Consider the following 11,038-nt stretch of genomic DNA (forward strand, 5'->3'; position numbering starts at 1 on the left):
ACTACACTCAAAACTTTTCCGAACTTACTATTGAAGAAAACTGGTCATTGTACAAAAATAAACTGATAGAATTAATAGATAGATACGTACCTAAAATTAGGATTGCCTCAAATACTACCTCTCCGTGGTTTACCAAAACCCTACGCCGCTTATGCAACAAAAAGAAGCGTATTTTTCGTCGCGCTAAAGCATTTAACCTTCCTGAACGCTGGAGAGCATATCATCGCATTCATGCTGAATATTTAATACCTGTTAAAGATACAAAACAGAACTTTTTTGACAACACCCTCCCATCACTTCTGCAATCTAATCCGCGTAAATTCTGGAATATTGTTGGGGGCAAAGAAGATAAGGTAATTCAACCCGTTCTGACAATATTTCCATTCCTCCGAACCAGTGTCTTTCCGTTTTAAATGATGCGTTTGCTTCCGTTTTCCAGAAAAGTGCTAATATTGTACCGTCTGTAACTACTTTCTCTTATTTGCCAATGGACCCTATCAGTATTGACTGGGTCGGCGTGCAAAAGTTGGTTGGAAACTTGAAAATGCCTTCTTCACCCAGTGACGATGCAATCAGCTCTAAAATGCTAAAACTCACTGATCCCTACTCTTCTATTATGCTTTCAATGCGTTTTTCCCAGTCACTCGGTTCCTCAGTACTTCCAGGCGATTGGAGGGTTGGCAAGGTTGTTCCAGTACCAAAATCAGGTAACACTCATTCTCCCGATAACTATCGTCCTAGATCACTCACAAGTATACCATGTAAAATTTTGGAGCATATCATATACTCTCATCTGATTGATTCCCTTGAGTCTAATTCCTTCTTTTCAGCAGAACAACACGGTTTCAGGAAGACATTTTGCTTGTATGTTTTACAGCTTGTATGTTTTACTAATGACCTTTTTGCTTACACTGACTTGAACATAGATGTAAACTGCGTGTTTTTGGACTTCGTGAAAGCTTTTGATACTGTTCCCCACGATCTCCTGATTCTTAAGCTTAGCATGCTTAACATTGACCCTAACGTACTGAACTGGATTAAAAGCTTCTTATCGAATCGAACTCAATATGTCTCTGCTAACGGCTGTTCCTCCTCTCACACCTCTGTGACATCCGGTGTACCACAAGGGTCGGTACTGGGACCTCTTCTCTTCCTAATTTACAGTAACGATATTCCTGAATGCATCTCTCATTCTTCTATCAGGCTTTTCGCAGACGACTGTGTCATCTGTCACATAATATCTAACCAAACTGATTCTTTCAGTATGATCTCACAAGCGTATCTAACTGGTGTGATAAGTGGTGCATGCGACTAAACGTTAATAAATGTAAAACGATGCATGTGTCACGTCGCACTAACATCACTGATAACAAGCGTACTTATGTTCTTCACGACATTCCCCTTGAATCAGTTAACTCCTATAAATTCCTAGGCGTTCATATCTCACGTAACTTATCATGGCATAGACACGTCGAACATGTCGCAAATAACGCCAACAGGACTCTTGGATACTTGCGCCGAAATTTCCCTACCGCGCCTCTGCAGATAAAACGAACCCTTTATAAAACATTAGTACGACCAAAGTTAGAATATGCATCTGCAGTTTGGGATCCTAATATAATCACTCTGTTAAACACACTAGAATCCATTCAAAATCGTGCAGCGCGTTTTATCTTATCTAACTATTCCCGTTACGCCAGCATTATTTCTATGAAAAACACACTTGCCTTACCAGACCTTACTTTGCGCCGAAAGTGTTTTCGACTGTGTCTTTTCCACAGACTGTATCACCATAACCCTCTGTTAAAGGATCATCTTTTTTCGAGCCCTTCATACATTTCATCCGTTCCGATCATATATTTAAAGTCGGTGTTCCATTTTCGAGAACAAAATTGTATTATGATTCTTTTATTCCTAAAACCAGCGTTGACTGGAACGACCTTCCTCCCTCCATCGCTGCCATTACCGATGTTGAGAACTTCAAGAAAACTGTGTTTTCTGCCACCATATAACTTGTTTTGTGTAACTATGCACTGTATTTTTTTTTGTTTTGTTGTACCACTCCTTTCTGTAATGCCTTCGGGCCCTGAAGGTATGTGAAATAAATAAATAAATAAATAAATAAATAAATATTATAAAAGTATTGTTATATTAACTACTTCGTGGTGCTGATGGAAAAACACAAGTTGTAATGTTCGAAAAAATATATATTTTATTCTCTTCGTGTGAGAGACGGTTTTCACATTGCTGGTCGCACTAAAGGCGCTTCGTCGGCACACCGTGCTATACGCATCTACAGCAGTGGCCAGGAGTAGGCCGCAGCGTGGTTCCGTTCGGGCAGTTTGCGCAGAAGACGAGCCCGCAGTCATCCTCTGTGGGAACTAAATGCAAAAGAAAATGGCACTGCTTTAGTGAACAACACGAGACCGTCGCTCAGGAGCAGCTGGCTCAAAGCACACCCAAGAAAAAGACGCGCCATGATGGATACTTTTTTTTCTTCTGACGGAAAGAACAAATTTTTCTCATTCATCTCTTGAGACAGAGGCGCCATAATTCTGGTCTTTTTTTTTTGTGGCGAAAAATCACAAACAGCTCAATTTTAGCACGTAGCCAAAATCAACATGTGGGCCTACATAGGACAGCACAGGAAACGGAAATAAAAGCTTTAATACACGTGGTACTTCCTGAAATTCGGACTTTGTTGCGGCTAAGCAGACAATCCAAAGAAAGGGGGGAGCGGCGGATTGTGTATGCTAGCAATCCGTAATCAGGAATACTTAAATCAGGCGTTGATCAGGACGTCTGGTTTGGTTTGGTTTATGGGTGTTTAACGTCCTAAAACGACTCAGGCTATGAGGGACGCCGTAGTAAAAGGTCCGGAAATTTCAACCACCTGGGGTTCTTTAACGGGCACTGACATCGCACGGTACACGGGCCTCTAGAATTTCGCCTCCATCGAAATTCGACCGCCGCGGCTGGGATCGAACCCCCGTCTTTCGGGCCAGCAGCCGAGCGCCGTAACCACTCAGCCACCGCAGCGGCTTTCAGGACGTTTAAAAAATGTGTAGTTCGCTGCTGTTCCTTCGAGCCAGTTCCTAAATTTATCATTATGTCAACTAATTCCTTACACAGTGGCTTTAAAGCAATACCGGCTCTTTTATTAAATTTTTGTCATGCTAGTTCACACACCCTGCACTTCGCATTGCACATTCACTTTACAAGTGGTTAAAGCAGAAGGAAGTGATGTGCGAGGTGACACTTGGGCGGATGTAGATCTAATTTATCAGGTGACGAACTGATTCTGGTATTCAGTATTGACTTGCCGCCACTGACAAATTACCTATGAAAAACAGGTACCCTTCAGTCCTCGAAGAGCGTGTTGTCGGGCAAGTTGGTTTTGCATGATATAAAAGAAGTGGGCGCAAGACTTGGGCAACGACCGAGAAGAAACACAAGCGACGACTGACAAGCGCTACCACGACCTGTTTAATGGGGAGGGGGGTACACATGGAATATGTAGCAAAAACAAAACGAGTATGCGCAAAGACAGTAGAGGCACACACGTCAAACAACCGCATTACGATATGGCAAAACAAAATTTAGATAAGCACATTCAGCGGTATAAATCTGCAAAGAAGCATCATTCGCGCAGCGATCAGAGAACATTTTAATGTGGAACGTCTCCAGCACAAGCCGAGCTTTTACACTGGCGCTCCTACATAGAATCTTCACGTTCTCAAATCTAGCCCTATACGTGCTGACACAGGAAGAAACATGCCGTGCAAGATTTGAGGTTCTGTCGTTTTTTTCTAAATTTCTAAATTTTGACTTCAAATTGCAGCGACCGCGATCACAACGGCGCAGGGAAGAACACAGATACCGACGCACAAAGTCGCGCCTAGACCTAAGAGATGCTAGGCGCATACAGAAGAAGATTCAGCGCAGAATTCAGGCACTGCAAACACAGCGCTGGAGGACATTTTGCCAAAAACTTGATCCACGGAAGCCTTTGTCACGCGTTTAGAGTGTAATTCGGAGTCTGCGCACATCCCCTCAACAGCGCTATCCGTTCAGATCCATAGCGCTCCAATAAAAGCGCAGTGTGGTTGAGGTAGCCGAAGATTTCTGCGCAAGGATAACAGGCCCTCCGAATCCAGGCGCAACACTGCACTGCAATAATGTTCCACCCTCACGGGATTCTCGGATGGATGCACTATTCTCCATGGAAGAACTTGATGCTGCGCTGGCTTGTTGTAGAAGGTCATCATCACCAAGGCTCGATGGTGTGAAGTACTTCGCACTTGCCAACCTTGGCGAAGAAGCTCGACGGGCTCTTTTGGACACTTATAACAAGTCATGGACTGCTGGCATAGTTCCTCATGAATGGAAGACCAGTCGTCTGGTTCCACTTCTTAAACCGGGGATATCACCGCTCGACCTTTCATCATACCGTCCAATTGCACTCGCCAGCTGCGTCGGCAAAGTCATGGAAAGAATGCTGCTCACACGCGTGGAATGGTACTTGGAGCGATATCAGATTTATCCAACCTTCACGTCTGGGTTCCGGTGGGGCCGCTCTTCTATCGACAACGTGGTTGACTTTGTAACGTCGGTGCAACACATAAAAAGTTTGAAAAGATTGTCCGTGGCATTGTTTTTGGATATCAAGGGCGCGTACGACAACGTAACGCATCAGGCCATTTTGGACGCAATGGAAGCTGCTGAGATCTGAGGCCGAACGTTCAGCTGGATACGCAGCTATTTATCAGAGAGGTCGTTTTTTTTTCCTGACTGCGGACGGACCAACGTCCTTACACCGAAATTCGCTCGGAGTCCCTCAGGGTGGTGTGCTGAGCCCAGATCTCTTCAACCCTGCTCTCATCGGCCTGGTCGACGTATTGCCACAATCTGCTCAGATCTCTGTATATGCAGATGGTATCTGTATTTGGACATCGGGAGTGACCCGTCCTCAAGTTCGTGCAAGACTTCAAAAGGCGGCATCGATATTGGCATCATATCTTCGCTTGCAGGGCCTGAACATTTCGACCGAAAAGTGCTCACTTGTGGCGTTCACACGCAAAGTAATGTCACCTGACACCATTCGCATCAATGGCGAAGCCATTCCCTATGAGAGAAGCTACAGATTCCTTGGTGTTGTCATCGACAGGAACCTCTCGTGGAGTCCACATATCTACGATATGAGAAAGAGACTAATTGCGATTGTCCACGTCCTCTCTTTCCACGAGGGAAAGTCCTGGGGCGGATCAGTGCGTTCGATGCTACAACTGTATCGTTCCCTATTTCTGGGCTACATGCGGTACAGTCTTCCGATATTCAGTTCCACTAGAAAGACAAATATCAAGACTCTTCAAAGTGTGCAAGCGCAAGCTCTCCATATCTGCCTTAGACTGCCTAAATGTGCATCAACAGCAGCAACTGTTCTTGTTGCCCGGGAACATAATGTTACTACATACATACACCATGAGAACACATATTCGGCACCTCACACGGGTTCTCTGTAATCACCTCGCAACACTCCCAATAATTACGCCACGTACTGCATTCGCCAAAGTCATTGAAGCCCATCGCGCATATCTTCTATCGGAGTTCACCCCTGCGTCAAGACCGTGCTCACCCTTATGGAGTCTTCATGAACCTCGGGTTCACCTCATATTCCTGGCATTACGAAAAAAGCTGGTGTATCACTGCCCGCTGTCAAACAACTGACATTGAATCACCTGCATTCTTATCACAGTCACCGCATACATGTTTACACAGATGGATCAGTTCACTCAACCAGTTCTGCGGGGTCGGTGGTGATACCGGCCAGATCCATCTTCATGAAAGTGAAGACGACCTATCCAACATCTTCAACTGGTGCGGAACTCGCAGCCTTACGGGCTGCGGTAGAGTTCATCAGTCAAGAACCTCCACATGACTGGACGGTTTTCACCGACTCTAAAGCAGCCCTTCAAGCCCTTCAAGCCCTGCAAGCTGCGCTACGCCGCGGGTCGCAGGAACAACTTGTTGGTGAGATCCATCTACTATACCATGGCACCGTATCCAAAGGTCTTGACATCATTTTTCAATGGCTGCCAAGACACTGTGGTATTAACGGTAATCACCAGGCCGATGCGGCTGCGCGTTCTGCTCACAACGACGGACTTCCAGTGAGGATCCCAATCTCAAGACCTGACGTTGCGTGTGGGCTTCGCCCTTTGGCGCTGGAGCTCACACTTTCAGCGTGGAACACGGGAGAGTTTTGCAACCTCCGCCTCAAGGCACTGGACCCTGGACTGCTCCTTCATCTTCCACGTAACCTATCACGTCGCGAAGCAACATTGTTATGCCGTTTATGGATGGGTGTTGCTTTTACCAACCACTATGCTTTCCGAATGGGGATGGCCGACAGTCCTGCCTGTGAAAGCTGTGGTTGTGAGGAGACCATCGCTCATATTCTCTGTGAGTGTCCTGCATTTGCGAGTGCAAGACATACACTGTGTTGTGCCCTGGACCGCCTCGATCCTCGGCCATTAACAGAGCAAACGATCATAGGTCCGTGGCCACAGCAGCCGACTGCTCTCAGAGGAATACAAGGCACTATTTGCCTACTTGAGTGCGACTGGATTGAGTGACAAATTGTGACAGCGTTGTGCGTGTGTGTGTGTTATGCCTTTTTCTCCTTCTCTCTTCCTCCTTTTAGTCCCCTAATTCCTCTTCCCCAGAGCACGGTAGCCAACCAGAACCTCTGTCTGGTTAACATCCCTGCCTTTCCCTCCTCCTCTTTATCTATCTATCTATCTTTTTCTAAATTTCTGTCATGCTCCTGTAGCCGGTCACTAACGCAACGGCTAGTCTGGCCGACATAAGAGCACCCACAAGAAAGGGGTGAACTGTACACAACTCCTGTAGCACATTTGACCCAAGAGATGCCATGTCTCTTTTTACAGCTACCCTCGCAAACGCCAGAAATGCGGCGGCAAAGCTTTGAAAGCTTGTTGGCACCTTCTTGAACTTGTGCGACACTCAGTGCAAGTGTGGGACAACCACCGGCTTTGAAGACGAGAGATTGGGTCTTCTTTTTTGTGCGCCTTTTTCTGTCGTCTTTAGTGCTGGCAGTAAGTTTTATTTGCTGGGAGTGGGTTCTCGCTCACTTGGAACAGGTCCCCAGCGGTCACTGGGAAGAGAGCTCAGCGAAGAGCTGTTGGGGCAGCCAGCACAGCGCAGAGTACCACAGGGGTGTGAAATTTAGTTTTGCAACGATGTCATTAGGAACTGCACCGCATTGTTCCGCAAAAAAGGAGCAATATACCTCTATCGGGTCACTTCCCTTCGCATATAATTCTTCTGATTAATTAAGCGGTCTGTGTTGCAGCTGCCACTAAAACCCGGACCGTCTTCGAGAGTGTGTAGCTGGCCGAAAACGCGCAGCCCAGCACTTTGACACTGAAATCGCGCTCGAATGCCCGTGTTCCGCCATCGTAATTTTCATGTCTCTTGCATCTGGGCTCTTTATCATGACAGCCGATCGCTTGTCAATGCTAGTTCAATTCTTTCATCTCGGCACAAGGAGTTCGCATGTGAGGATCCACTCGTAGCTGACTCTTCCGCTGTACCTCACGTTCGCACAACTCCGGACGTCCTCGTGGTCTCAGCTTGCGCTTGCGGCCACAGTCATAAAGGTCTTCCGAGTACTGCAGAGCCTCCGGTTTAAGGGGGTTAAGGGATCGTAGATGGACATGTACTATCGGAGCCGAAAGTAACTGGCCCTCCAAGTTCCGAACCGGGGTGTATACAGCATGTGCGCGTGACCTGACAATTCACTCAGGGTAACGAGACCGGCGCACAGCTAAATACAATGTGATGTAGGGTAATGAAAGTTGCTGCTGCAGAGGGGCTGAGAACGTAATACCAGGTGGATTATTAATTGCGAGTAATGCATTCGCGAGTGTTGAATCGTCAACCTGGACCATTACGAGAAATTTTGACGTCGGAATTTCGTGGCGATTACGCAGCATGTCCTCGCAATGGCTAAGACCTTCCAGAATCATGCTGCACTAATAGAACTGCAACGTGCCTTTGATTCGCCTTTCGACTGCAGGAAAACCAAGTTCGAACGCGAGCCTTAATTGAGAAAAAGCTTCTGATCGCTCTCTGCTTCAAATATAATGATGAGCGAGTTAACTTCGAATGGGCGCAGGCTCTCATCGTGCTACTTCTGAGAGTGGGAACAGTTTTTGTACCGCCCTTTATCACGTTTCGAGCTTGAAATGCATTGCTAATCACCTGGAAAGCATCGGAAGCAGTTTTTTGGACTCTGATTGTATATTGTGCCGCCGGCGTAAGCGAAACAAAAATAAGTGGCGCAGGGATCTTAAAAACAAAACTAAAATGGCTTGGTCATTGTGCCTTTTCACTTGCCTTAATTGTTGCGCCTTTTTATTTTTAATCTTCGTATCAAGCGAGTTTATTTTGACTTGGCGGCGACTGTTTGCATGCTACTTGCGCGAGTAGCGATAGTTTCCATGGCGCCCTTTCTGGGCATGATTTGCTATCCCACTCACCTGGTACGCATCGGCAGCAGTCTTGTGGAGTGAGACTGTAGACCGTTCCACTGGGGCAGGCAGCACAGCGAACAGCCGCGCAAGGATCTAAAAGCCAAAAGTAAAAATTTCGAGAACAATGAAGCTCCACCTTAAAGGTATTACGCGATAATGTTGATGCGTCCCCTTTGTAGCCTGGGATCTCCTTTGCATATCACTTCGCAGACACGGACTCTTTTGCTAATGTTATCTTTCCATTTTTTAATTTTCTATTTTATTTCTAGCTAACTTTTTTGTATTGACCACAAGACACAGAAGGCCTCGGTTCTACCAAGCCCACCGAACGTGCCTCGGTGGTTTAGGAGCAGCACGTTTGATTCGAGACCCGAGTGTGCCAGGTTTGATTTATATATCACCCCAATTTTCTTCTGATTGCAATTAAATTACGCTAGCTTCTTACATTTTCCCATAGCGTTTGAGTCATGTCGCAACTGTATAATCACAAATTATCTTACGTTTTAATCAAATTCGATTCTATGTGAGGTCTCGACCCTGTACATAAATTAAATTTCGTTCTCACACTCCTGGTGTTGCCATCCAACATGCCCTCAATGCTTTCCAGTTAAAATGGATCCGTCATTCAGCCATTTTGCTTTCCCTTTGCCCTGTTGTCATTCAGATCTATGTTTCCTTCGTGACGAGAGCCATAATTTTGAAATGCGCCGCATATATTCATGCTACTTGCGGAAGAATCGATAGCTTCCTTACTGCCTTTACCCGAATTCTGGGTATTAAGTGCATTCCTACTCACTTGGAATGCATCGGCAGCAGTCTTCTGAAATAGGGCTGTAGATTTTACCACTGGGGCAAGCAGCACAGCGGACAGCGGCGCACGGATCTAGAAGGCAAAAGCGAAATAAGCTTCTCGGTTTTGCTGCCCTTAATGCTGGTGTGACTGCTGACTGCCAGATGAGAGCGTTTGGCAAAAAATTAAATACAACTCATTTTGCATTCCGTCAAAAGTGGACACAATGTTCCCATTAATTTTTTTCTAGAGAAAAATATGGATGGGCCTGTGAGGGAATTGTGAAGATGCGTGCGAGTTCTTGTTAAAAGCGTATTCATGAGTAAGGGGCTTATACACCTTTTTTTTGCTAACTAATGTGGCTTTTGTGATGTTATGATTTAAAGTATTAATGAGTAAAATAGCAGCGATAGCACAAATAAATGAACATAAATTAATAAATTGATAAATGAAACTATGAAATCGTGCTCTCTGTGGAAACGTCAGGGGCAGCGTATTGGTTGGACTGAATTCTTTCCCTCTAACGGGAAATGTTTCCAAGAAACGTGGTCGAATTTTGTTGGTTCACAGGCACCCTGGAAGAGTTCATAGTGATGTGCACTGCGTGCCTTCCGATGCTGTGAGCATATTTCTCCTTTCTTCAGTTGGAAGGGCATACCTTCTCAAAAGAAAGTTCCCCAGGGTTTCTCGGGCGTTCGCTGAAATCACGCAACGACGCGCCTTTTTCATAAATCATGCGTTCGAGCAGCAGATAATCATCTCACCGAATTCGACCTGTGATTCAGTCGCTATGCTTAACTGCATTTTAGGGCTTGCAGATGGGTGCATGTATTCGCTGCACCAAAGTAAGGACGAAAAAGAACTAAACTGTCTGCTTTGCGTTGGTCTGACTTTTAAAAGGAAAGAAAAGAAAACATTCGTATGAAACACACTCTGTTTTCTCTGCGCACATGTTAAAATTCATGTTAAGAAACAGAAGGGCTCACCGTGAAACTGAAGGACACGTGTCGGCCCCGTTTCCGCTCTAACAAGTGCAAGCGGTCACTCATGCCTCACATGCAATCATGCTTGAATAAAAAGCTCCCCGCTACAGCGCTTACCGTTCCGAGGTGAACCGTTGTCTGAGAAATTGCTTTCTGATCCACAGGCCTCGCAAAGCTCGCTTGGACAGGGCGGCGGCCTGGCCAAGGACCAGGACACAAGAGCCACAATGGCTAGGGCTGGGTTAAGCCGGGGCATGACTGTTTGGCACTCCTACTAAAGCCGCACAGTGCTTTACCACAGCCTCCAAAGCGCACAATTGTGGATCGCTGCGTGCCGAGCCTAGCCTGACCTCTCTGACGAGCGACAAGAATGACGTGGCGTAGAAGCGCAAGCGGGATTTATGTGCAGTACATTTCCTGGTATTGGAATAAAGGCATGTAGCAGCTGCTGCTGCTACATACGAGACGCAGCGGATGTTATATTGTGGTAGCAGATAACCAGCAGGCGCTCAGGTTAAAAGCGTGCGGAAAGAAAAACGGCATCACTGTTGTATCGCGGATAGCGTCATAGGAAAAAAGTTTTTGTGCGACTCAGAAAAGAATGAAGAATAATGTGTCTCTGCCCGTTCCACTAAGTATAACGGGCTTGACAAGCTGAAATAGCAGTTTTTTTATCCGCACCCATTCAGCTTTCGGTGTGCTCATGT

At 46.0% G+C, this 11,038-nt stretch overlaps 1 protein-coding gene across 1 annotated transcript; it reads right to left on the reverse strand.

Annotated features, from left to right (window-relative positions):
* Positions 1–2,198: 2,198 nt before the first annotated feature.
* Positions 2,199–10,743, reverse strand: LOC144095038 (uncharacterized). The gene is made up of 4 exons (XM_077628852.1): positions 10,449–10,743; positions 9,355–9,441; positions 8,565–8,651; positions 2,199–2,381 (listed from the first exon to the last, which is right to left on the reverse strand). The coding sequence occupies exons 1-4, from the start codon at positions 10,585–10,587 to the stop codon at positions 2,284–2,286; spliced, it is 411 nt and encodes a 136-aa protein (XP_077484978.1). The 5' UTR covers positions 10,588–10,743; the 3' UTR covers positions 2,199–2,283.
* Positions 10,744–11,038: the final 295 nt, after the last annotated feature.

Source organism: Amblyomma americanum, chromosome 6 (genome assembly GCF_052857255.1).
Source record: "Amblyomma americanum isolate KBUSLIRL-KWMA chromosome 6, ASM5285725v1, whole genome shotgun sequence".
Taxonomy (NCBI): Eukaryota; Metazoa; Arthropoda; class Arachnida; order Ixodida; family Ixodidae; genus Amblyomma; species Amblyomma americanum.

What these genes read in the sequence shown, in the direction of transcription:
- LOC144095038 (XM_077628852.1), bottom strand. Translation starts at nt 10,587, where the DNA reads ATGCCCCGGCTTAACCCAGCCCTAGCCATTGTGGCTCTTGTGTCCTGG. An exon ending in CTGCTGCCGATGCATTCCAA is followed by an intron (nt 8,652 to 9,354) that starts GTGAGTAGGAAT and finishes TTTGGCTTTTAG; the next exon opens with ATCCTTGCGCGGCTGTTCGC. An exon ending in CTGCTGCCGATGCGTACCAG is followed by an intron (nt 2,382 to 8,564) that starts GTGAGTGGGATA and finishes TTTTGCATTTAG; the next exon opens with TTCCCACAGAGGATGACTGC.